General features: G+C 43.2%; 1 protein-coding gene across 1 annotated transcript; it reads right to left on the bottom strand.

Annotated features, from left to right (window-relative positions):
- Positions 1-5,338: 5,338 nt before the first annotated feature.
- On the bottom strand, positions 5,339-25,740 carry paplna (papilin a, proteoglycan-like sulfated glycoprotein; the record flags this gene model as incomplete). Its single annotated transcript, XM_080850348.1, has 26 exons — positions 5,339-5,541; positions 5,778-5,950; positions 6,258-6,366; positions 6,559-6,686; positions 6,917-7,063; positions 7,213-7,300; positions 7,385-7,512; positions 7,861-8,019; positions 11,348-11,783; positions 12,366-12,486; positions 12,770-12,854; positions 13,899-14,070; positions 15,735-15,818; positions 16,053-16,203; positions 16,533-16,709; positions 17,206-17,410; positions 19,746-19,872; positions 20,012-20,135; positions 20,326-20,498; positions 20,618-20,698; positions 20,815-20,938; positions 21,247-21,377; positions 21,629-21,731; positions 21,912-21,972; positions 23,821-23,924; positions 25,684-25,740. 26 exons carry the CDS (start codon positions 25,738-25,740, stop codon positions 5,339-5,341), a joined length of 3,651 nt encoding a protein of 1,216 aa, XP_080706474.1.
- Positions 25,741-27,689: the final 1,949 nt, after the last annotated feature.

Below are 27,689 nucleotides of genomic sequence, written 5' to 3'. Positions count from 1 at the left end.
GGAAAGGAGATCACAGAGAGGAGGTCACTCTAAGCAACTTTAAGCTATTAAGGAATACAGTTACGTGTCCTGTTACTGTAGGTCTTCTTACAACACACGCACTGCCAAAGTAGAATCAGAGGGACGGGCATTAAGTGTGGTTTCATGGTGTTTGAATAAGCCTTCCTCAGAGACTAGTTCTAAACACAGATGGGCCTTGTCTTAAAAAGCCACAGCTGCTCCCTTCCTGGGGTGTGGCTCATAATGACTATGGCTGCACATGGCAGACACTTCACTAAAAACCTGTGGTGTTTTGACAGGAAATGACTGTCTCATGGAACCAGAGGGTTAAAAAAGGTCATAAGGGACATGTAATATGGACAGAAAAACTGTATAGTAGAGTAGAGGTGGGAATGGAGGGGAATGTTGCCATAGGTATTTGGCCGCTTCCAAAGTATGACTTGTTCTTATCATTAGGTTTGAGCTAAACACCCACATATAAATACTGCTAAATTTTTCTTTTCATTAAAGTATTTATAGATACTCCTCAAGATCTAGGCATTCATAGGGTTACTTATTATTTTTGAGGCTACAATAATCTCACCGAGCCCACTTAAATAAATGGTTGCATTTGGAGCACAACTGTACAATGTATGATGGGATGTAATGTTGAAGAGTGTAGGTCACTTTTGCACCACTGTCGTAAATACAAATCGTGCTTTGACACCCCTAATGGACAGTGGGACACGTGTAATTGTTGACAAGCTGAAGGAGTTGGAACAGGCAAGGACAATGACAGAATCCAAAGAAGCATGATAACTGACTGGTATGAACAATCCCGTAACCAAAAGAATAACTAAAAAGAATGACAATTCATTATTTTCTAAGCTTTTGAATATGAAGTATGTGTAATCTAATAAAAGTTTGTTGGCGACATGATAAAGGCACATACTGTGCATATTATATATGGGACAGTGTAATTTATTACAAGCTTGCAGAGTTAGATTTTCAAGGTTGCAAACTTCTGAGGATTATTTTGGTTCAAACTTTTTGGGATGTTGAGGATGCTGAGGTAGATGACTTTGGCCATGTCGAAACACTATAAATCTTCATGAGACAGGAATGACACAGATAAGGTTACGCCTTTGTCGCATTCTTTCATAAATAACATTGGCAGGGACTTTCCTAACACAGTCAAACATCAAGCAAGTGCAACTCAAGACATAGTAAGACAGCTTATCAGTAATTACAGACATGTCCAACAGAAAGAAGGCTAGCTGGGCATCTGACTTGCATCCTTTTGTGTCTTTTAGCTGTCGCCAATGAGTAAAAGGTGTTGCGCCCTCTCCACCAAAGTCACATAGCGCAATACCAGGTGTACCAGGCCTGCTGTGGCAGTGGCACCGACACTTTTCTCCGTATAACAAGTCAGTGTACCAGCAAAATGTTATTTTAAGATACAATTGTAACATAATGTTGCTTTATGAACTGTCCCTTAACTCGGTGCTTGGTGGTACTGAAATACGTTTCTGCAGTGTTTGAATGGCACATTGAGTAGTCTCATTGTCCCTACCAGCAAACCAAGTAAAACAAGGGCATCATGTAAAAACCCTGAAGGGAAACACCTTTAAACTTTGGTAATACTTTACTTTAACTGCCATAAACATGCCACATACAGTCAAAGGTGTTCATTTCAGAGTACTTCGAATAATATCACATTTTCCCTTTCACCCTAATAAGCAAGAATCCTAGCAACTAACATAGGTTATGGTATTTTATAACTATTTGACACCAGTTGTATCTAACATTGTGAGATCTGTCATGACTGTTACCAGTAATGGTGACAAGAAAACTTGTATGCAAATAATGATTTCCTCTCAAGTTGAATAATCAGAGTATACAACATTTTCCATGACATGATAATGGTGTGATTTTCCATATAAAGGATTCAAGCGCTACTTTTATTAGCAAACCCCATTCAAAGTGGGGGAAAACATAGCTATCTCCAAATGCTTAGTCATTTACAGATTAAATAACTATAGTAACACTCCCAGAGATTTAGTGTGATTCACCAGTTTCTGGTTTCTGTCTGAATTGACTGTTGCGAAAAGACATTGCCTTAATAGGCAAAGCTGATCATGCAGGGGAAATAAACCGCTCTCTGCAACAAACACAGGATGTGGCCTATGGTTCATGTGTGAGCAGAACAGCAGCATGACAGAGTCCTAGGAGCAGTCTAGTGTCGACCTCTAGTGATGAACTGTAAACCATTCACAGAACTGTTTCAGCCATACTGATTTAGCATGTTGATGTTGATGTTTATGTTGATGTTCATCATGGAGCAACTGAGCATCCACCATTCCCAAAAAGGTGTTAAATCTTGCTCGTTATTACATAACAGTTATTGCAAGTAATCAAGTGGCAACATACATATTCATAGATTTGTAAATAATTTGTATCTATTTAGGTCCATCTATTTGGAATAGAGTTACAAAAAACACACAAAGGCAAAATCCTTTTTATGGAAAATAATGTTTATGGTTTTCATTTTACATAAAAAGAATATCAAAATATAAAAATGCCTTTGCATGTGCGTCATCATTTGAAAAATGTTTACATAGATAAATGTAAAATGTATTTTATTAATTTTCTAGAGGTCCCTCAGGTCAAAATCCTCTGTAGGGGTCAACACTACTACATGACATACAGCCCAGCATCTTTGCACCAACAAGTATGTATCTAAAGGTATGATGCCATTGATCATCTCTTAGCTTGTCTATGGGCAGTTCAGCAGAAGAAGCTGAGGCATTTCTTGAAACCTTTGGGTTCAAATGGAACCTGCACAGTTTTGGTCTCAACCGAAACCTTTGGGGCCGCACCCGAAAGGCTGTCTGATGCACAGAACAGTAGATGGCAGCATTGTTTTCTGTTTATGATCAAATATAGTGAAGACATTTAGGCCACCAGTCTGAATGAGTTTAGTCAACAAATGCAAATCCAAATTTCATCAGAAAACTTTGCATTTTTGTGTTGCAGTGCCTTAGTAGTATAATGAAGCATCTTCAAAACATTAGCACGTTGCAAAATGTCAGCACACAAACAAAGGATACACTAAGTGTTTGCTTCTTCAAAAGTAGTTCTTGGTTATAGACATGTCTCAAATCACCAACACCCGTCCTCAGTAGAAAATGCATGCTTGTTTACAATGTCATGGTGAAATGGAAGATGAGGATATGGACATGGTTGCAATCTGTTGCCTTCACCAAATTATACAACCAATTACAGGGACGAATCCTTAGGTGGTTATGCAGTGGGTTTAAGTACATCACAAAGAGAAAACCTCAAGCTCTTTTCCCATGTTTTCCCACCTTTGGGGTCGAAATCCAGTGAATTTGGTGCACATTCATCATTCATATAAACAAACTAAGACGGTCAATCTAAGAAAATATCCTCCCTATCAAGTAGAATCATACATTCACTCTCTGAATGCATTCACCAAAAACAGTGAAAAAACATAATCTATTTTCAGTGAACTTTCATACCAAGACTTCCCAAAAAAAAGCACCAGGCAAATTTCACCAGACAAACAGATTTCCCTGAACAACAACAAAAAGGCAAACATTCTCTGAAAGGAATGAGTGTTTCAAAAAGGGAAACAGAATTTTCACAAGATAAACAATGTTCCCTCTAAGCTGCGCGCAGGCCAGTCGAAGAGGCCGCGCAATGGATTTTTCAGACCACATAAACGATTTTCTTTTTAGGGTTTAAAAATCTGAGCATCAAGGGGATGTAGGCTAGGTAATAAACATTTAAAATACTGACATGTCTGACAACCAAGCCGGATGTGCGTTAGAATGTTTACATACAAAATGTCCTTCAGCTCTCTTGCCAGGCTCTGCTCCAGCAGTTATATAGGCTTAGGCTACCATGGCGAAAAGAAAGGCAGAGCAGGTGCCCCAGAAAAAGGTCTGCCTAACGTTTAAACATGAGCGGTTAGATGAAATAGTCCAAACTGACTCAGGTAGCATAAAACTTTAAAACATATTTACATATGCTCGGAGGCAAACGCGAAAAGAGTTCGCTCGTGGGAAAACATGCAGTGAACAAAAGTGACATTATTCTGTTTGTCCTTAAAGTTTGTGAGCACTTGGATGCCCGCTTCCCCGAGCTGAGTGGGCTGCCTTTGAGCCGGACACGTTGGATCGTGCAGTTAGTAAATTTGATCATGGGCTGAATGACGTGACCAATCTGGCGAAAAGGTTCGAAGCGCTTCTGGAGGAAGCATATTATGCGGTCCCGGGACGCATTTGTCGAATTCACGTTCATGGTTATTGAAAAAAGGTGATCGCTGAAAAGTGAGCATTTTCCAGATCTGGTACAACTTCGACATTTGTGGCACATTCCAAGCATCTAGCGCCGACTGTGAACGCGGTTTCAGTTTAATGAATGCCACCAAGACAAAATCGTGAGGCGAGAAGATTTGAGGTAGAAATGTCCAATATTTTCAATTAAACCTATTAGGCCCTATTCAAAGTGATCTTGATAACTGCAACAACATTTTGACATATGTTTAGTCAGAAAGGTGTGTCTTCCATAGGCCTGCAGACAAGATGAGCCAAACAGCCAGATAGGCCTAGCTCCCTCAATGTAATTCAAATGACATGTTTTGTAGCTTAGTTTGTTGCAAACCACTCCAGTTATTACAGGCTACCTTTAGGAGAAAATACACCATAATTACTATATTTATTGTAAAGCACTGCATTAGCATTTTTCTTTCAATGAAGTTCTACTTAAATGTTGTACCTGCTGAGAAATGACTTAACACCTTGGATACTTTTATTTTGTGTATATATATATATATCATTATTATCATTCATAACCAGTGAACCAGTCATAACCTCCCTAAACCATATTTATTTTCAACCAAAGATCCTTTAAGTTCAACTAAACTGACTGGTAAAACAAACACCATCATTAAAACGTTCCAAAGTCCAGCCATTATAAAGGATATTGAATAAATATCAACCTTGTAGACATATTGATGCATTTGCTGTCATCTCTTTGGAAACCTATGGCTAACGTAGGCTCGTGGTCATTTTCGTAAGGTCGCGTGGTTTACGAATTGCTCACAGTGCTGAAATGTGCGCTCAGAATAAAAAATATTTGCTCAGTGCTGAAAAAAATTAGAGGGAACATTGAAGATAAATATCATATGCAGTGACTTGGCAATTGGATTGTACAAAAGGCGTGGAGAGATCCCTTTTTACATGTGCAAAGCAGTGAAGTGCAGCTCCCCGTGCACTGAGGCTCCTGGGGTAGAGGTCTGGAGGCTAGGGCAGTTCCTCTCAGTCTTGGGGCCTCAGTGGCTGCTGCCCTGCCAGCCTCCTCCCTTCCCTTTCTGCCCAAACGTGTCCAGCCCCTGGTTGTAGCGGGCGCAGCTGGAACAGCAGAAGCTGGAGTAGTACTGGCTGGAGCACAGGCGAGCGTAGACGATCAGTTTACAGTTGGCCAACTCTGGCTGGTCCACACAGTCAGTAGGGATGGGTGGGCCCCCGTTACCATCTTCAGACAAAGAAAAATACACAACGTGAGACAAAAGAAGACAGTGAGATGGGTCGGGACTGTTTGCTATAAAATAGCACTCATATAGCAGCAATGAAAGAGTCGTGCAACAATGTCAGAACAGGACAGAATGGATAGTCATGAGCAAGACAGAGAAGGACAGAATGGATAGTCATTAGCATGACAGAGAAGCAGAGTACCAGGGGATGAGGGACGATCTGTGACATGTTCCATACCATGTGACGACTTGATGACTCGCACCTCAGCGGTGGCGCTGACGGAGAAGGTGCCCGTGTACGCGTTACAGGTGTAGGTGCCCTCATCGGATGGCTGCACATTGTTGAGGACCAGAGTGCCATCAGAGGACACCTGAATATGCCCGCCATCGGGCCTCACAGGCACACCATTCCTGAGAAAGAAAGAGTAAGAGAAACAGAGAGAGAGAGAGAAAGAGAGAGAGAGAGAGAGAGAGAGAGGAAGAGTTAGTGGTTTCCATGTCAGTGAGGCTAGCTGCCTGACCTTTCACTGGTATAAAGTGTCAGGGTGTCACTGCATAAGCTTTCATTCTCATTTTTCCATCATTGACATTAATCTTAAATTTAACACAGAACATTGCCATTGCCAGCACTTTAAAGGAGAGCATATTGAAAAGTAAAAAACTTTATCATTATTAAGATCCCAATGAAATCCATTAGGCTGATAAATTGTCATCCCACCTAGACCAGCCTATGTTGACATTGTCTCCGGTCACCACACAAGGGAGCTGGGATGTACTACCCTGGACCACTTGCACATTGTTGGGAGCTGTGGTGATTTTTGGGTCACCTGGACAGAGTGCTCAAACGTTCCGTCATCATAATCACAACCACAGTGTTTCTATCTACTGCTATTCCAGTATCTAATGTAGGAGATTCTTTCAGCTATCTAAAAGTATACATGTAGAATATTATCTATTTCATGTCTATAGTGTCTTAATGTTAAGTGTTGTCTGTTGAGGTTTGTTCAGCAGGGACTCACCCAGCACTCTGAGCTGGATGTGCCGCTGCTCCAGCTGCTGAGTGGTGGAGGCAGAGCAGGTGTAGACCCCCGAGTCATCAGACGTCAGCTGACTGATGACCAGAGTCCCATCTGAGTGCTGGGAATGCCTATTAGCAAAAAAGGCAGGCAGATAAACAGAGGCAGAGAGACAGACACGCAGACACACAAGCACACACATGCAAACACACACACACAAACTTAGACTCCCAGTAGCATGTAAGCCTCATCGCACACAAACACAACTGTTGGTGATGGATTTTTTGGCACATAGCCATTCACCCATATGCATACATGCACACACACACACATTACACACACATTACACACACACACACACCTGATAGTGCTGAGTGGTTGGCTTGCTTTGGTCCATTGCAGGGTGACAGTGGGGATGGCAGAGGCAGGATTGATTCTGCACATCAGTCTGGCTGTCTGTCCTGCCCGAGACTCCACCAGAGAGGACTCTGAGTGATCAATGCTGAACCTGACATCACACAGAGAGGGAGAGAGTAAGGGAGACAGAGAATGAAGGAGAGACAGACATAGAACATGCTTTAGCGACCATGTTTGTCTGCTTTCCTGTACAAACTCGTTTTGTGTCTTGTGTCTTTGCTGCGTTATTTCAGTGTCTACCTGGGAAATGGCTGGTAGGCCTCCTCCGTCTCTGGCTTGTCCGCTCCCTCGAGGCGCACCAGTGGGTCCTTGTTGGTCTGGGCTGGCTCTACGGAGAAGGAACATATACGTTTTTAATGAAATGCTGCCATGGACACCTCAGCTGTGAAGCTTGAAGAGGAGCCCGCAGCACCTGAAACAGACAGGTAGATGTAGCGGTGGTCTCGCTCACGGTCCCGCGTGGCTAGGCACAGCAACCAACCGGAGTCTCCTAGGGTGAGAGGGCCCACCAGGAGGGAGCCATTGGGCTGCTGGAGATGCCTAAGGGAGAGCAGAAGAGGTCAACCCGGAAGTAAGGAGTTGGAAGGCAGACATGAAGAAGCACAGTAAGGAGTATGCGGTATACAGTTCAAATTCAAAAGGGTACTAGTGAGCTTTGAGATCACTTGTCATTAAGCATGGAGTTGCTAAATGACAAGTGATCTCAAACCTCAGTAGTACCCTGTTGACCTTGAACTGCATAACCTTCACAGAGATCATTGTGGACAGAGTTTGTAAAAACAGCAGTAATGGAAAAAATAAAGTATGTGTGTTTACTTCAAAATATGCAACGCATGTGTAAACATGTGAGTGTGTACTGGCAGTATGTGTGTTGATGTATCTGCTCACCTGGAAGGAGTTATGGGCGTGCCGTCTCGTCTCCACTCCACCACTACAGTGGAGGAGGGGGGTGGGGTGACCCTGCAGGGCAACACCACCTGCTGCCCCACCAGGCCCTCCACTGTAGAGGGGTCCGACTTCTCAATACTCACACCCACATCTGTCCAGCTGAGGACCAAGAGGAGGGGGAGAGGAGAGGACGGGGAGAGGAGAGCAAAGGAGAGGAGAGGAGAGGAGAGGAGAGGAGAGGAGAGGAGAGGGGAGGAGACGAGACGAGGGGAGGAGAGGAGAGCAGGGTGGAGAAGAGACCACAACAGGTAGAGTAAGCAGAGAGGGGAAATGAAAAGGAAAGGAGAAAAGTTTCAAAGTGACAGACAAGACAAGAGTCCAGGTGAGAAGCAGGAGAGGAGAGGACAAAGAAAGGAGAAAGAGAGAGAAATGAAAAGAACGGAAGAAAAAAAGTCACTTTATGCTCTACTCTCGGCAACAGCACACCACGCATATAGCACATCAGTCACCAAAGTCAAGCATAAAGAATAGCCTTAGCCTGGCCACAGCAAGGAAAGAGCTGAAAGAGGGGACTTCAAGCCCAGCGCTGACAGAGGATTCCTCCTCTAGAGCCTCAAGGGCAGGGATAAATCACTCTCTTAGTGGGACTCAAGTTGGCACTGAAATGAAAATGAATGAGCATCCACTGCAGCAGAATGTATGTGCTGCTGACTGTCATGGCTGACTTTCTCTATTATTATGTGGCTACAGCTGTGGATAGTTGTCTTTCGAGGTTTGGCTCTGATGGGTAGCACTGCTCCAACTACTTGAATCCATCCAGAATACTCAAGAACAGCACATTTACTAGCTGAGGTTTGAATGTGTGGCTTGTCACTAAGGTGAGTGCAGACATTGTAGAGTGAAAAATACACACAGACGGATGTGCAACCATAGGATTGTGATTTGTGTTTGGTAGGAAAAGAAGAGAAACCCACTACAGTGTGACTACAAATAAGGGCAGCATTCGCAGGGTGGCTGACACACATCAATACAGTACGCCACACAACACATACACATACACTCACACTCACACTCACACTTAAACATACACATACACATACACATACACATACACATACACATACACATACACATACACATACACATACACTCACACATACACTCACACATACACTCACACATACACATATTCACATAGACAGACAAGGAATTCTATAGCGTCACAGCCATTCTTTATTGGTTTCCTTTGACATGAGACGTGGCACAAAGCACAGAGCAGAAGAGCTGAATGGCAGGTATCTTGGCAGGTGATTGGCAGGTGACAGATGGCAGGCAGGTGGCAGCTACTCTGGGAGCTAACTAGGCTTCTAAGAGGCACTAATGCATTCTTACAAGGCGGTGGCATGAGTCAGCATGAGGAAACAGGAGTCCCAGAAGCACAGCATAGTCCAAATGGGCTGATCGGCCCCTCATCCTCTCTCCTCCGAATTTTCAGAACCTTTTTGTTTTCCCACACAAAGCATGAAAGGGCTAAGCCAGTGTGCATATGCCTGTTTGTGTTAGCGTGTGTTGTAAAATGCATGCTGAGAGAACAAATGGTGTCCAAGCGTGCTAGCTAAAGAGTTTGTACTACTTCAAAACAGAGAAAAGTATACTTTTTAGAGAGTAAATGTGTGGTGCATAATAAGTAAATAGACATACACATATATTTTTGTGTGTGTGTGAGGTATGTGGCACAGTGCTACTAGAGACCAAGGGCCGTATTCACAAAGCTTTTTATCTTACCACTAAGAGTGCTCCTAACTCGCGCTAAAACATTTTACGTAGGAGTAATTTCTTAAAAGTGATTCACAACGCCTCTGAGACCTACTCATACTAAGGATAATACAAACTCCTAAGCTTAAGATAAAAGCACCGTTGCTATGGATGACGTCGATTCTCATGCACGAGTTTAGAAGGGGTGAGGACGGTGATTGGTTGTTGACAGGCTCTCTCATTAAAAACTCATTTGTGACGTCCCTCTTACAATCCCACTATATCTCAACTGAAAATAAGAGAATAACCTAGGCTTCAAATTAAGTCATATTAAATAGTTATGGACAGTGCAGTTAGCAGAATGCACACGCATGATGACAAGTTTGTGCATCCAACGGGAATGACACTTTGCACGTTAAGAGAAATAGAAAGCGATCAATATAAAATATGGCAATTGCAATTGTAATAATCAAGGCAGTAATAATTAAAGCACCCAGCAAACTGTTAGGCTATTATATTTCCAGCCCTTGACCACTTCAAATATCAGCACATACGGCCCTTCAAGCCCTCCAATCTTAATTGATCAAAGCGAAACGAACGTGAAACGTAGCCTAAGCGAAAGCCTACTGGTCCCAGGACCAATAGCCACTGTCACCCCAGCGGCATCCAGCTGGTAAGTTCTCAAAAACCTGCTTCAGACCGCTCTCCGTTGAAATGCACGAGTCATCGGTACAACGTCCTCATCTTGATGGGGCAATTATTGTAATGTGTGTCCCGTCACTGGACATTCCTGCGATCGCCATGGAATTTACTTTGATCTTGTGTAATAGATTGTCCAAAGGCAACTGGATAAACTGTTGGATGATGTGGGGTCTACAGTGCGTTGATAGTTTGATGAATTAAACGGCTGACTGATGATATCCCAGTGTCGTCATTTGCGTTTTCCGGGAAGCCAAATAGGCTATCTTTATGTTTCCAAACATTTCACTTCGGGACACATCGTTGTTTAAAGGCGTCATTGCATCCCGCGCTAATTCTACGACAATATTAATACCTTCACGGTTTAAGCAATGTCTTTTATCAATTCCAAGTCGGCTGCAGCCATCTTACGATTTTTTGTGAATAAGTCTTAGTGACTTAGGAGTCCTCATGAGGAGTTTTAAGCTGTCTTAGACTTAGGTGCTACTTTTAGGGATAAAATACTTTGTGAATTGCTCTTAGTAAAAAAAAATAGGAGTCCTAAATTTAAGACTGACACGCCCATTATTTTTAGGAGTTTCTCCTAAATTTGCCACTTATGAGCTACTTTTAGCCCTAAGATTCTTTGTGAATACGGCCCCAAATGTACTTCAGAGTACATTTGCAAGTGCACGTTACCTCTCTATTTCCTCTCCAAATGTACTTCAGAGTACATTTGGAGAGGAAATAGAGAGGTAACGTGCACTTGCTAAATGAGTGCAGAAATTTCCAGGGAAGACACTGGCTATGTATGAAATGTGAGCAAGTGTGAGTATCTGTGTGTCCATATTTGTGACATTGTGTGTATGTGTATCTCTGAGTGTGTTTGTATGTTGCCTGTGCATCTTCTCCTGTGTGGGACACTCTGAATGGAGTGAGACTCGCGAGCTGGAGAGAGGCGGCTCTTCCCAACTGTGCTGTGATCAGCCGGTTGGTGGTGCTGCGCGGGGGCAGGTGGAGGGGCAGCAGCACTCTGTGACTTCGGCTCTCTTACCTGGCGGCGGGCATCATTTGCTGGGCTTGGGTGTTGGGGTAGGTGGGGGAGCCAGAGGGGGCTGGCCGGCGGGCGCGCAGATGGAAACGGGCGCGGTAGGCGCTGTTGGCAGCGCTGGAACCAAAGCGGTTGGGGATGTTGGAGGAACTGGAGCCTGCCGTGGCGCCTCCTGAGCTGCCTGTGGGGACAGTGAACACATGGCTCATGTCCCGCGTACGCCCGCTGCCTCCGCTGCCTCCACTGCTCGGGCGCGTCGTCTCTGACTGGCAGTAGCGCTGGCATTCCTCCCGCGTTAGGAACTTGTTACTGTTGCCGTGGCAGCCACCATACCAGAAGTGGACGCAGCGGCCTTGGTCGTTGTCATAATAGTAGCGTGCTGTCCACTCACCACATTGACCCACCGATTTAGGCAGGAAGCATGTGGCTGAACGCACAGCTGGAAATACACAAGGAGATACACAAGGGGACAGTTGGCCATAAACACAGGTAGCCATAAACACATCATTGAAAATCATATTCGGACATCCAAACACACAAAGACAGACATAAACACACACTCACAAACACAGACACACACACATACACACACACATACACACACACAGACACACACACATACACACACACATACACACACACATACACACACACATACACATACACACACACATACACACACAGACAGACTAGCAGACACACTAAAGAATTAAAACAAATGAGTATAAAATCAGCATGAAAGCCAAGCATCTGATTCAGTATTATCCAACAAAGAAGAATTCCATTCCAATCATTCAAACCTAACAGAAACAAAACTATTACGGCAATTTCACCGCTTCTTCAGATATTACTTCATACATAACCTAGACGAGAAATATGAATAAAGAGTTTTAAATGAGTTTGAAACTTTGATATGTACTTTTAGCTGCACAAATAGTTTTCTTAACAGTTTTTCAGACAGACATCCAATCCATGTTTGCTTTTGGCACTACACAGGCTCTACGAGCCCCAGTTTACTCACTGCTGCTGGGGGGGTTGGGACAACCATCCCCATAGAGACCTCCAGCCTGATTTACACCATCAAAGCAGCAACCATATCTGGATTTGCTGCAGTCTGTGTATGTGGGTGTTGGGGTAGCAGCCTAAATACAGGCAGGAGAGAACAGAAAAGAATGGGAGAAGGAGTAGAGCATGAAAGGTGGTCATTCAATGGAAGTCAATGGTACTGAAGATTGTACAATGTAGATTCGACGCTCAACTAGTTCAGCCCACTTAATGGGATATTCTTCAGAGGGGCAGAAAGATTGTATTATCAAATGGTTATTTCTTTACTGTAAAGTGCCCTATTCCAGTGTCCTCTGCTCAAGTCACACACATAGCTAAAGAAAAGCCAGAATCAAAGTATAGTCTGCTGCTAGTGCTTACTGTAGGGGGAGCAGGGGTGTACTCAGGACAGCCCTCTCTGTTGAGGCCCTGAGCAGCAGTCACTCCATCACCACAGCAGCCATACCTGCAAAATCAGGATTGTCAGGACACGCAGCTGACACATGACTGAGTGAGGGAAGATTTGCAGGTTAATTCAATGGTATGTTTGTTGGTGGTTAATGCTCAAAGGTACTAGTAGAGTTATCTGAAATTATGCTGAAATTGTATGTCCAATCTGTAGTGTGTGGGGGTTCATGATTTGGTGGCCCCTAGAGTTGTGGGGTGCACTTCACATTTAGACCACCATCAAAAACAAAAATCAAGACTTTTACACAGACAGCTGTTGAAGAACTTGGAAGGGGCTTAAAGGACAACAAAATCCCAGTTACAAACTGAGGTTTGCGTGAGTATTCCACAGAATTCAGAATGGTAGCATGCTAAGCTAACCTAATCAGAGCAATGTACACCCAGCTATATCATAGGGATGTTGGGGGTCGAGGATACAACAAGAAAAAGAACAGCTGACCAGCCTAAAGAGGATACTCTTAATACAAAGTGATGCAACTTGGATGCAACATAAGAAGATAACAGGATGGATGGCCACGATCTAGTGAGTTATGCAAGCAACTAGATTTCAGTCGAGATGACCAGGCCAAGGTTACGGTAAAATAAATGGAGAGCCAATATTGTTGCAAACATGGCCAAACAGCAAACTAGTGCAACAGAAGACATTGCCAACCAGTTTGCACTGCACTGAGAATAGTGAGATGCTTTTAGTAGTCAGCTGCTGTAGCAGGTTTTAGCATGCCTTTTAGGTAGTTAGCTTGCTATTTTTAGACTAAAATGCCTTACTGCCGGGTTAAGGTTCAATTGTTACATAATGTGGCTTTAACTAAATCACACAGTAGTAATTTGTGGAGAGTGTGGAGCAAACCTGTGAGATTTAACAGATGAGGTTAACTTGCAAAGCTTTCAGGATCATACCAGAAAGTTCGAACACAGTATTTTGGAAAATGATGACAAGAACATAACGTATAAGCATACACATCAAATAATACATTACACATGATGTATGTAATATACAGTATATTTTACATCATATGTGTAAGTTGCGAGGCCTTTACTGTACCTGCTGTCGAGGCAGGATGGCTCCTGGGTGCAGCCCTGGCCTCTGTGGCCCCTGGCTGAGGTGCGTCCGTCTGGGCAGCAGCCGTACTGCGTCTGACTGCAGTGCCTAGCGATGGCTGAGCCATGGGGGTCGAGGACTGTGTTTGTGGGAGAAACTGCATCAAGCCTGATGACTAAAAAAGCGAGAAAGAGAGACAGACCGGGAGAGATAGAGAGGTAAGGGTACACATTAAAACCAATATTTTTAAGCTTATGTGGTCCCATTGAGTAGTGAAGTGAAAACTACACTTATAGTGTTGAATATGTTGAGTTCATTTTACACTGAATAGTGCTACAAGGGAACACTCCCAGGGTTGGCAATTACACACGTATCACTGTCGCGTTTTTTACACTGTTGATGACATTCTTGCTTCCTTTGTTGACTCCGGTAAATGGTACGACTTGTTCGTTTTACTCAATTGAATTACGACACACATTTCCTCTTGTTTTGATTAAATCAAATCATTAAATCATGAACCCAACACATTTCAATTATAGTGACCCAGAACACCTGCCATGGCAACTGAATGAACTCAAACGGCTTCATTCAATGAGTGGTAGTGATGTTACTCTAATTACTAGCTGCAAGTAGAGGTGAAACGAAGCAATTGCAAACTCACCAAATACACCATCCAATATCACACCAGATAGTTCACTCTAATAGGCTATCTCTAAGTACTGTTTACTTACTTACTTACTGTTTATCAACTCCCTTACCCTTTGTTAATGGGTTTCTCCATAATGATTAAACCCAACACATACTTCTAAAATCACCTTTACCGTTTTCAAGCTCATAAGCCGCTGCACAATCTTGGGATGACGCATGAAACAGGTATGCTAAAAACCAAACATTAGAACAAGAGAGTGGCATTTACCCATAATCCTTAGGACCAGGAATTTATCAACTTAACTCATCACTACAATTGCCAGGCATTATTGTCTCCTTAGCATACAGCTATGCTGTAAAGTTAACAGAAATGCATTAATTTAACTAAACATGAACTTTTATTATGTTATGTTCATCTCTATGTATCTGGTCATCTTGTGCAGGGAGCAATCTAGAAAAGATGGAACGCTAAGGGATTGACCGTTTCTTCTGGAGGCGTGGTTTTAACCACTTACACTCAACGCTTTTACTTGTATGAGTAGTAAAACTGGGAGTTTTCCGGAATTTAACACTTACAATTTTACACTTGATTTTCCTCACACACAGCATGACGCATGCCAAAGTGAAAGTGGAAACAGAGTGTTCCTGCTCCAGGAAAGTTACAATTAGACCAGAAGTCAGCTGAGAGGCACCTGAACCCAAATCACAACACACCTTCTATGGTGCAAGAACATGCACTGGGGCACAGTGTGAGAGCACACGTACACGTACACACACACACACACACACACACACACACACACACACACACACACACACACACACACACACACACACACACACACACACACTATAGTTGTATAGTGCTGTACGAACTGCCAGAAGTAGTCCAGTCAAGGCCAGCCCCCTCTTGCACACACTCCAATGCCTTGCAAATATTTTAATCAGACGGACAATCCCCAGTCCCCACAAAACATGCCAATCAGGCCCTGATAATTAGTGCAGGGACAGAGAGGTGCTGAGAGGGGAGGGAGGGGGCCTGCCAGGAAAAGAGAGATGCAGGACAACCAGGAGGAGGTAGAACAAAACAAATGACAGGCAAGGACATGCATTAATGATAAGGCTCATACACCAGCAAAGGTACTCAAAAGAAAGAAAGAAAGAAAGAAAGAAAGAAAGAAAGATAATAACCTGAAGTTGGATCCTGTGGAACGTAGGGCTGGAATCCGTGTATTGTGTTGTCATGCCCTCTGGGATCCTGCATGCTTGGAACCTCTTTGAGGAAGAGAGATAGGGGGATTCATGTAAGATATCAAAGTTGGCTCTGCTTGATCATACAGAAATGACAGATCATACGGAAAATTATGTAGAGTAACCCTCTACATATAGAGAAATGTTATGTGTTGAAGGGAGAAACAGGAAGCAGTGGATGAAGGAGAGAGAGAGAGAGAGAGAGAGCAGTAGACTGAGTGTCTGGGTGAAGTATGGGCATGGTGGGGAGGCTCCTACCCTGGGGGCTGTAGCAGGGCTGCCTGTTGCAGTTCTCCACAGTTAGAGGTTTAGGACGGGCACTGCACCGCTCTACCCCATACAGGTTCCTCTGACTGTCGGAGCAGATCACCTGCCGCTCACGCAGCCCTGAGCCACAGCTCTTAGAGCACTACACACACAGAGGACGAGAGAGGGAGAGAGAGAGAGAGAATCTGATTCAATCCTGCACAACGTCAACCTACTACACTCATTAATGGGTATGATCCAATTCTTGTTATGCCAAAGAGGCAAGCTATACCCATTCCAAATTGTGGCATAAAACATCAAGCAAGGAATGTTGAGGTTGTATAAGCATATATGGCTATTTGGATAGGTAAAGGTATCTTAAGGTATCTGTTGTATTTTCAACCAACTATGTATAATATAAGCAAAATGTTTTGTTAAGTTTGGCAGTTTTCTAGGCTTTGGCATATATGTCTGTGTGTTTGTGTGACTCACAAGGCCCCAGTCTCCAACATGCCAGCGCACGTGTTGTGGGCAGACTGGCATTTGACAGGACTGGACGTGGGGCGGCTTCAGGAGGGCCCTGCAGGCATGGTCCCCAAGCCGCACCCCACCAGTGCTCACACACACCACCTCACGTGTCTGCTCGCCAAGTCCACATGTCACTGAGCACTGTACACACACACAATGTAAAAAACATGACCACACTCCCAGCTCAGACAACTTCCCACAACACAGCTGATACTCACTACACTCCACAACAACTACATTAAATATCACTCTATCAAATATATCTACCTACTGGTATATAACAACAACACACATAGTTCTGACTGTTTTTACGTTCAAATCTGTAATAGTGATCAGACAACTGGTTGGTTGGACTATTAGTCCCATTGTATGGATTAGTAACATGGCATCAATTGTCAAAGCCAAATGCAAAATGGCTTGCCTCCCTGCATTCTGTCATCTTCACTTCCAAACAGTGCATGATTTTACACTATTACAACTTACAAATGTGTTCAAAAGGGTTGGAAGTCATCTGAATGCATTAATTAAAAAACAGGAATAACAGTGACAAGGTTAAGTTAAAGTGCAACTTTAAGTAAACAAGGTAATAAGCATATGGGTAAGCCTTCCCTGTCCTCGCTAGGCATGGAGTACCTACCTGGTTCCAGGCTGAGGCGGTGTACTCAGCACACTGCTGTGTGTTACAGTTCTGCTGGCTGAGGGGGCGCTGGGCGTAGGACTCGCACTGGGCATCCTCCACCACACGGGAGCCTGAGGCATCATGGGAAATACACTCCACCGAGCGCACCTGAGAACCCCCGCTGCACGTCACCGAGCACTGGTTCCACTCGCCCAGCTTCCAGCTGTGGTGGGGACGAGGGAAGGGGAGGGATAAAGAGATGGAGGGAAGAGATGGAGGGAAGATGGAGGTTCATCACATGAGCAGTTGAGGGATGCTGGAGAAGCCCAACAAGACAGCAGCACACTCACTAGAAGCCCCTACTACCACCTACTGCGTCCCCCTGAGCCCAAGTGATGCAGCACTAGAAGCAGTTCTTGCTTTACAGAACACAAGCACATTTGTCAGTGATGTTTCCATATTGGGCTCCAGTGGCTGAAAAGTACACTGGACCTCTTGGCAAGTGAGTGTTGATTTGGAAAGGGGGTGCTTCAGAGATGAGCAAGTCTCTCAGAGAAGTCTCTAGTGAACAGTGTGTAAAGACTAGACCAGCCCAGAAATTCATTGATGTTTCAGGTTTCTGAGCAACACCATCAAAGCTTTAAAAAAAAAACAGAAGAGAGACAAAGGAGCCCAAGCTTTTTTACAGTCCGGAGGGGGTGTCTGGCACTCATACAAATAGGCTCTATGCACAGCCAGACAGCAGACAGTCTAAACATAGCAAAGTCAACCTGTGCATGCTAATCCTAGATGTACTCCGGACACACAGAGCAGCCATCGGTGGACACGGAACAGGGGACTATAGCTACACCAAACACTTATGGCTCTAGGAACCAGACAGCAGTCCAGCTCACACATCAAAGTGGAGGGAAAAGGCTATGGGTCAAGAACAGAATCAGAGTTCAACCAGAGTAAAGTAAGACATCAGTATATTATGTCACAAAGGGTAAGCTTTTAAAGCTGAGCTGGCCCTTATCCACTTAGAGAATCTGAAGTGTATTAGAGGCACTGTCTGAAATAGGTGTTAATAGCTGCCCAGTTAGAGAGTGGAAACTTTCCACTGCCTCTGTGACATGAGGGGGAAATCATGAACAGAAATGCCTGAATTGTCTGAAGATGAGTTTGTCAAACCTCATGTCAAATCTCTTTAATTCCCTTTCAGAAAGTGTCAGGAAATGATTGAAACCCTGGTAGCGAATAAAAGATTTAAACAGTTCCATAGCGTGGTTGATGGAGAATGGTGTTAGTGATGTTAACATCAGGACCTGACATATGTTAAGTCAAATTTCTCTGGTGAACTAAAAATGTGCTTAGTGTACAATAGACTACTTAATTTACAGCTTGTTTAGCAGGTGAAATGTTGAGGGGTACATTTAAATGTTCGATAACTCAGCAGTGGAATCAGGGGAAAAGCTTATCTGTGAGCTGGACAGGTGTCGTGGTCCTTTTTGTTGGAAAACCCATCACACTCTAGACACAAACTCAAACACACATCTTTAAACAAAGAGTAAAATATCAGCCTTTATCTTTAAGAAAGACTCCTTCAAGAATGAGCATCTGCTGATGGGGCCTTCATTAGCATTTCAGGGTAACGCTATGGATAGTATACTTTTTTCTCAGAGGGGTTTCCACCGATAGTCTAATAGAGGATTCAGCCTGAAATAAAACAGGTGGGTGGAGATCAGCTACTTGTGTATAAGATGTCATTCACACGACAATGACTTTGCATTTTCAAAACGCATGTGTGCCCACATGACAACATATTTTAAGAGTTCTGTGTTTGAGATTGCATTCTGGTTCACCCTCTACAGACTATGTTACCTGTACACATAGATATACACGTGTGGCCTCTCCTGGGGCCTCCACATTTGCGGCTTGTACAGATACGCCATCCTTTCAACACATGGACAGACAATGGACAAGGACAAGAGCATTGAGACCACTAAGGCTACTCTCCTCCTTTTCCATCAGATAAACTGTGCGGTCACAAGATGTGTGTGTGTGTGTGTATGTATGCACTTGTGTGTATTCACGTGTGTGTGTGTGTGTGTGTGTGTGTGTGTGTGTGTGTGTGTGTGTGTGTGTGTGTGTGTGTATGTGTGTGTGTCTGTGTGTGTGTGTGTGTGTGTGTGTGTGTGTGTGTGTGTGCTTGTGCTTGTGTTTCAAACAGATTCATGTTTTAGCTCACTAAGACTCAGAGGAACTTGCGGATCTCACGGATGAAACATCCTGCTATACAAACCCGTTTGACTACATCGGAATGCCATGTCGATTACCTACATCCTTTCTCCATGGATTGTACTTACTAAACACAATTTCATACACTTAGATTTGGTAAGAATCAAATTATTACTTGACATCTTATTCTAAGTATTAAGACTACACTCTGGTGCAGTGGGTCACTGGCATAAATATCGGCTACATTTAACTTATAAACTTCATGGAGAAAAGCCAAATGTCTAACAGTGAACAGCATTCAAAGCATTAAGGATGGATGCTCAGAGTGGGCTGTGTCTCACCTGCGGACTTGTGGGCACTGCTGAGTGTTACAAGTACGGTTGCTGGAAGGACGAGGCAGGGCAGAGCACAGGTTATCAGAGTAAACCTCTGTGTCAATGGCACAGAAGACATGGCGGCTCTGGTATCCTAGGAAGGAGGGGGGGGGGGGGGGGGGGCAAAACAGCATTTAAAACCCTTCCTATCAAACATTGTCATACCTACTGAAAACACACATTTTCAACAAAGACGCAGTGCCTTGTGTAATGGAAGTTGGCTTTCTACAAACCTGTTCCACAGTCTCTGCTACAGGGAGACCAGGACCCATGGCTCCAGTAATATCCCTCCCTAGAGCGGCCATGAGGCAGGTAGTATTCATACTCTATCCCCTGGTTGGGCTCCTGGCTGATAAGCTTATGACAGGAAAATGAGATTAGAAATATTTTTATGAACAACAGAATCTTTAGCAGTTTTTTTAAAAGTAGCCCTTCAGAATGAGAACATATTTGGATTTTGGGTTCCACTATAAACAAATCAAGTTTTTTATCTTTGCATTTTAAGATTGGTACCAACAACAGCTTAATCATGTAGTAAAGCTCAAACCTCCACAACAAGTGGCTCAGTGATGGGTCCACGGCCAATGATAGTCTCAGGAGCCATGTCGCCCTCGGCTCCCCTCTGATAATACAGCATGGTGCCAGCAATGGGGGTGGCACGAGAGAACTCAATAACCCAGTGGCCATTCAGGTAGTACTCGCCATGGAGGTTCTTGATAGCTGTAGAAGAAGAGCAGTTTGGGTTCAGGACAAAATCTTGAAAAGGGCTGAGGTACTTCATGTTCGGTCAGACAAACTCAGATTGCAGGCCTGTTCTTTGGTTCTCTTGTCAGACTCACCCAAGTAGTTACGAGAAGCCACAGTCTCTCGAATGCGAATGGTGGTAGCTCCAGCAGGGATGGTGAACATCTTGTTGTAGCCTAGGGGAAAGAGAGTAGACACCCATAGCTCTAAAGTTCAAACTCTGTATTGAGACCCCAACACCCCACACATCAAACCACATCAAAACTCGTCTCAAATCTTGTCATCCGCTCACCTGTGGTCAGGTCCCTCTGGGAGAAGGTGTTCCTGACCAGGTAGCAGGACTGTCCGTTCCCTCCGCACTGCAGGCATGGGTCCTCCTTCTGAGCGGACTCCAGCCTGTTGTCACAGCCCAGACGCTGTGATGCAGGAATACAATCATGGGAACTGGCTTAGAGAGGCAACAGGAAGGAGCAGCTATGTTGTTCCATGGGTGCTGAATTTCATTACAGTATATCAAAATTGTGGCAAGCGTTCTACTGTTAGAGTCGTAAAACGCTTCATAAAACGTTGCGTTATGTGCTGCTGCAAATCAAAACTGTGTTCTGTTCGACTTCAAAAAGATAGCAACATAACTGAAAGTCTTTTCTGCTGACATCATGAAAACATGAATGATGTTTGCAAACTGTAGTTGTTGTGTGGCCTTACTGTTTTTCCCTGTGCTTACCTTACAAACACCCTCCACACAGATATCTTTCCTGCCCGGGTGGCACTGAGTACCATCCACTGCCGCTGACCGGTGGCGGAAGAAGAAGTTCTCTCCTCTCGGAATACAGTTCAGCTCACAGGGATTCTCAGCTTCAATAAGGGTACATAACGGTCACAACTTCATGTGTATCAACAAGATAATATGATATCTTAAATAGAAAATGTAATACAATTTCTCATCTAATAGAATAGGAAATAGATAATTAAATGTTACATAATGATGCACTTCAACACAACAATACCGCACTTTCACTGGATTCTGAATAAAGCATTATGACTCGAAAGATTTTGTTCATGATTTACGAGAAACAGAGCCTAGAAATGTATCAACCCCCTCTTACCTCCGTAGTATGGCATCCACTTGTAGAGTTTCCCCTGGAACTCTGTACCATCAAACTGGGCACACTGCTCCTCTCTGAAGTCCCTAGACTCCTCAGGGCAATCCTAAGGCCAGAAAACAACCATGGGGAAATTAAACATCCAAGCAGGCTCTTCTATCCACTTTCTTACACCTTTAACCCAGACAACAAGTCATTTGTTTAATTGACACAAGCATGGCAGAGCTACAAGCAGAGACTTGCTTGGGTGTTTGATGCAAAGGAGAAGAGCATGAGGGAGGAATACCTTAACATTACACATGCGGTAGGACTTTGCTGGGCCAACACAGTTGTTGCCGCCATCAGTCCTGTCAGGAAAAACAGGAGAAAAAATGTGTGAGATCGCCATTTCTGATTGCCAACAACACAGGCAATTAAAGCTCTAAAGAGATAAATAACACCAGAACTTAATTTGTCTGCACTAAACCAGACACATTTTGCCGCACCCACACACAAACGTTCACACACACCCAAACACACACACACACACACACACACACACACACACACACATACACAATTAAAACTCATCACGCTCCTTAACCTCAGCCATACACAAACTCATCAGAGCTCCTTAACCCCACCCATACACAAGATCAAGAGATGTTGTAAATAGAATGGGGAGATGTGGTAAATCCTTGGAATTTCCGGGTATCTTGAGCAAGGTGTGCCTTCTGACTCACCATAAACTGAGACAGACATTCATTCACATACAGACACACACACACACATAAACACAGGCATACACACAGACACAGACACAGACACACCTCACCCGTTTCCTGTACCTTCATGATAGCCATTAGTCAGCTGTTGTGTAGTGGTGTTTGATGGATAACAGAATACCCTCTGTAGCAATCAGGTACTTTCCATATGACATCCCTTATGAGGCTTCTCTACCCATGCTCACTGCTCAGACATGTCTACCTTATAGAGTGCATCTCTGTCCATAATATATACTTCCTAGAAGCCTCTGGCAAGCCTATGCAGAGAAGTATATCTCATTGGCATTCATTCATAAGTTTAACGATCAAGATTCTGCCATGGTGAGGTGAGATTAAGTCTTCAGGAAGGTGATGAATTATTATAATGCTTGGATTTTGAATCCAAGCCATTTCTGAGGTTATTGAAATAACTGGTCAGCAGAATGTAGTGCCAATAAAGAGATAAGGGTGCTGGGAATATTGAAGCTTCTTTGAGTCCCTGTGATCGGAGGACATTATTTGGGTTTCTTGTGAGGTTTCACATCTTGCTTTGTTCACATTGTAAGCCGGATATCTGCAAGCTGAATCCACGGACCCTTAGACTGTGTCTGTAAGATGGGATTCAACATTTCTAATGGGCTTCTCATCTCATGTGGAAGTTCAAGAGACAACATGCAGGCAGGATTCCAGCAGAGATTTATTGCTCCAGCATTTCCCTGAGACTGCTGATGAGGCAATATCACTGACAAATTCTAACACATATGACACTGAACAGGATAATAGGTCTGGTTACATAGACCACCTGAAAAAAGACAGTAAGGTTTTGAAGGAGAACATTTGCTCAAGGCCTTTAAGGCCCCATAAATCAAATGATTTGTTATTACATGAATATTACACAAAAACAAAGTGAAAGCTACACAAAGCTTGCTGCCAATATTCCCCTCTGAGATAACATTGCTTTCAAGAATGTGTTTTCTATGTCATTTAAAGTAAAACTATGAAGGTTTTTTTAAGGCGCCAGGTAGGGGGCTACTTTCTGCTGGACTATTCAGTAATTTATTTGCTGTCTTGCTTTGTCTTGTGTTGCACTTGCTTGATGTTTTGATGTTTGACTGTGTTTGGAAAGTTGTTGACAAGCTAGCCAGCATAGCTATCACAATAACATTACAAAGAAGCCAACGCGAGAGCACTTATTACTAGCATCAATGTCCAAGTGTGTTATAACAAGCTTTCTAACATCGCTAACAAGATGTCTTGCTAGCTGCTAAACTTAGAGAAAAATGTTGGAATTTGCTTACTTTGTTTATGACAAACTAGCGAGACAAAGCAAGACAGCAAATAAGTTACTGAATATTCCAGCAGAAAGTAGCCCCCTACCTGGCGGCTCCAGAAACTCCATAGTGTTACTTTAATCATGTTATTTTCATGGTATTATTCAATGGACACATTTACCTCTGAGTGATGCACTTCCTGTCTCTCACCATGACTCCTCCCCCACAGGTGCGGCTGCATGCACCAAAGGGTGTCCACTCTCCCCAGTAGTCTCCACTCGGGCTCTGCAAAGACCCCACCGTCAGACATGTACTAGCTGCACCTCATCAGACGTATACTGACTGCACCTCATCCCCTCCCAAAGACACAACCATCAGACCTATACTGACTGCACCTCATCCCACCCCATTGGGGATTGGTGATCATACTAATGTACCTCCTGAACAATTCATTTGATTATGTGAAGATTGGAGTCAGTTAAAGGCACGTTTCTATTCCTCTGAATACGGGTGCCATATTACACTGTAAACCCAGACAGTTCTACTAACTCATCAACATTATGTATTCAGTACTTAAAACCTGGTATTTAGTTGACCCAACTTAAAATGTATTAGTTTTCTGAGCAAGTGCAGACATTTTAATTGTATAGGAATGTATTTGTTTGAGTTAACATTGCCTGATAATTCAAAAAATGTTAGTATCTGACGTCATCAACGTCATTGAGAAGACCATTGCAAAGCTCTTGCGATGAGAGACGGACACAGCAGACTTAAGGTAGAGGAGTCAATTAGTAATCCAGAGGTTGGAAGGTTGCTAGTTCGATTCCCCACTCCTCCTTACCAAGTGTATAAGTGTGAACCCCTAAACTGCTCATGATCTATGAATGCAATATTCCTTGTCAATCGCTTTGGATAAAAGCGTCTGCTAAATCACAGATGTAAATGCAGTGGAAGGCGGTCGACTAATGACAGTTCTCTCTACAGTAAGAGCTTGCGCAAGAACTTGGAACGTAAGGAAGATACCCTTTCAAAAACTTGTAAGGGCGTAATAGCTAGTTTGAGAAAGACCCAGAGAAACACATATATCTGACGAGGCTAAATCCTTTTCGATTTTGCAATAATATGAGTTCAGAGAACTCAAAAATTATGAAAATGATAACACAAAAAATCTGAATAGCCGATGTATAATTTTTGAGTTAAGATTACTTAAAAAAAATAATATATGTACTCAAATTTTCTTATGTAATCGGTTACATCAAAAGTTTTGAGTTCTCTGAACTTGTTCAGGTTTACAGTGTAGCAACCGGACTATAGTTATCCAGTCATGAGTTTTTTTAAATATCTATTCTGTCCTTTACCATGCCGTGAACATCCAAGGCATGTTATAGACATCCCTTGATAAACTGATAATTCCTGTTATCATCTAAAAACTGAACATATCACTCCACCAACCCCTTGCTATCTTGCTCTGATTTGAGTTACTTGGTTTAAGTATTATTGGACAAATATCCTGCTACATGTATAGAATCTATATCTGACCTCTCACCATCACTGGTCTTGGAAAACAGTGAACATAATTTCAATGGCAAAACATGGGGCATGTAAAAAATTATTCCATTTACTTGACTTGACTTGACAAGTTAACATATTGCAAACACATTGAACATTATCTCGAAGCACAGGAATGTTATGTACATATCATACATGGCACTGGACTGTCAAACTGCATACAGCCACCTGTTGGGGTTGTAAATATTTGACTGCCAGAAGTTATATGTAGTCTGGGCTCACTTAAAGTGTGGAGCTCCACAGCCATGCACATGTGAAAATAAAATGATGTGTTTGTGGGGGTGACCAAGGATGACAAGATGGATTGCTTTTACGGCGCAGGGCTTGGGAGAGTACGGCAAACTAAATGGATATTATATCTGACCTTTGCACTTTTGGCATGCATGCTGAGTGGCACCCTACTGAGAAGCCATGTGAGGATCAGATAAGGGGTGTATGGGCTGTGATGAAAGAGGAGACTCGAGGGGGAACTCACCAGGAGAACTGGAGTAAGAAACAGCTGCAGAGCAGCCAGAGCTAACAGCATCTTCATTGTTCACTGTTGAGGAGAGGACAACATGTTTACCACCGGATGAGGCTAAAAAATGTTCCTTCAAGTTGCCACACCATAGCAAAAGAAACAATACAAACATATTAGGGCTGGGCATAGAGATAAGATTGATTTATTTTTATCCCACATGGAAACAACAATTATTTGTTATGGAAATGTAGTCAAAATACCAATGGTTTGATAGAAGAAGAAAACAAATTAAATGTATGCCTTGATCCAAGACACAAGCAACAAGAAAATCTGGCAGCAGGCTTGGAACAGATTGACCAGAAATGCACAGAGTCACAACAAAATGTCTTCCTAATTGCTTAATTGAGATCAAACATTTACAAGTGTGCTCTGTGTGAACCAGATGGAGCTGTTTGTTTTCACTGGCTACTATCAGAGCAAGCAGGCGGGGGTTTTCCGAGAGGGATGTGAAGGACTGACACTGCCAACACCCTTTTGACCTTTAGGCCAATAGACGCCCACGGTCATGTTGGGATGGGCAGGGTGTGAATCACCCCAGGTTTGTGCCAAGGAGCCTGGGGTACTGAGCATCACAGTCCTGGGGCAATCTGACTGTTGGTAATTGGAGCAACTTGAAGCTTGTTATCAGTGTCAGTGCCTCCAGGCAGGGTCTCTGAGTCCATTGTGTGCTCTCTCGCCCCTGTTACAGAGCTATCAAGGGGGGTGGCTCCTGGTGCTGTGATGCAACCGGCAAGGCAATCTGAATGAGTGAGCCCTCCTCTACAGCATGCACATACAGGAACTCTCTCTCTATCACACACACACACACACACACAGTCTGAAAGATGGAATTCTTTGGGAAATAATCGCTTCTGTATCCTAACTGTACCAGTGTGTGCATGTTAGCAGAAGAGTTAAATGTGTGAGGAGCAGGGCTCTGAATGTGAGTATATCTGACTAGTAGTGTTGCAACAAGGCATTGATTTTGCATTGTGATCCCTTAAGATAATGCCATGTCTGCAGACACAGGCGAAGCACATAACTGAGACAAATATTCTCCAAAATGTAGAAGATTAAATGACAGTTCTCAAAACAGGTACATTTCAGGATTTATACACATCCAAAATAGATCAAGTTAAATAAGCAGATGCAATTTGAAGGGATTCCCAAATAAAACAATTGACAGTTTCTTCATTGTTGTCTAGACACGGTCCTTGGCGGGAGCTTTTTTACTAATAATGCATTTAATCCTATACGAATCATTTTCCTTATTTATCCAGTGTTGAAGGATGACAAACAGTTAGGGAAACCTTAAGAAGATCTGGCTGTGAATTAGCCTATGGTATGCAGGACAATTGACACGAAATCAAGTTGGGGATTCAAAAGCCTATTAAACAACATCCCGGCGGTATGCATCCAACTTCGATAAAGACCATTGCAGTGTTAAAGACGCAGCACGCTCATTGATGAGAACATGCCTTCAATTTGCTAAAGTATTCATTGGAGTCACTATTACATAACAATTAACATTACTCGTGTCTAAATACCTTCGTCTTTCCCGTCTAGAAAGTCACCTATGACAAAATAACTTACACATATTTATAACAGAAACAAATCTATCCAGAAACAACACTAAAAGGGACTTTAAAAGAACTTCCTAGGTGACGTTAACTGTCTGGATAAAGTCTGCAGTTCTTCAGAACTTGGGATAAAATACGTCAACAAGAAAAGGCTACATCCACTTAAAATAGGCATACATTAACAAAACTGTAATACAGAGGGAGAAAGCAGGTTAATTTGAGCCCTGGACAAACTTACCCCGCTTGCAGAGCTATGTTCTCTCGTCCTCTGTGCACCTGGTCCGTTTTGCGCAGTAAATGCAGTTGGTCACAATTTTGTAAGGTGGGTAGTCACTCGACAAACAACGAATAAATCTCCCTTTGAGTGAAATCGTATGTTCAGTCATAAGGGCATTTACTTCT

The sequence above is a fragment of the Sprattus sprattus genome (genome assembly GCF_963457725.1).
Source record: "Sprattus sprattus genome assembly, chromosome: 13".
Lineage (NCBI taxonomy): Eukaryota > Metazoa > Chordata > Actinopteri > Clupeiformes > Clupeidae > Sprattus > Sprattus sprattus.
The sequence above is the reverse complement of the archived record's forward strand: the minus strand, read 5'-3'. Positions and strand labels throughout refer to the sequence as shown.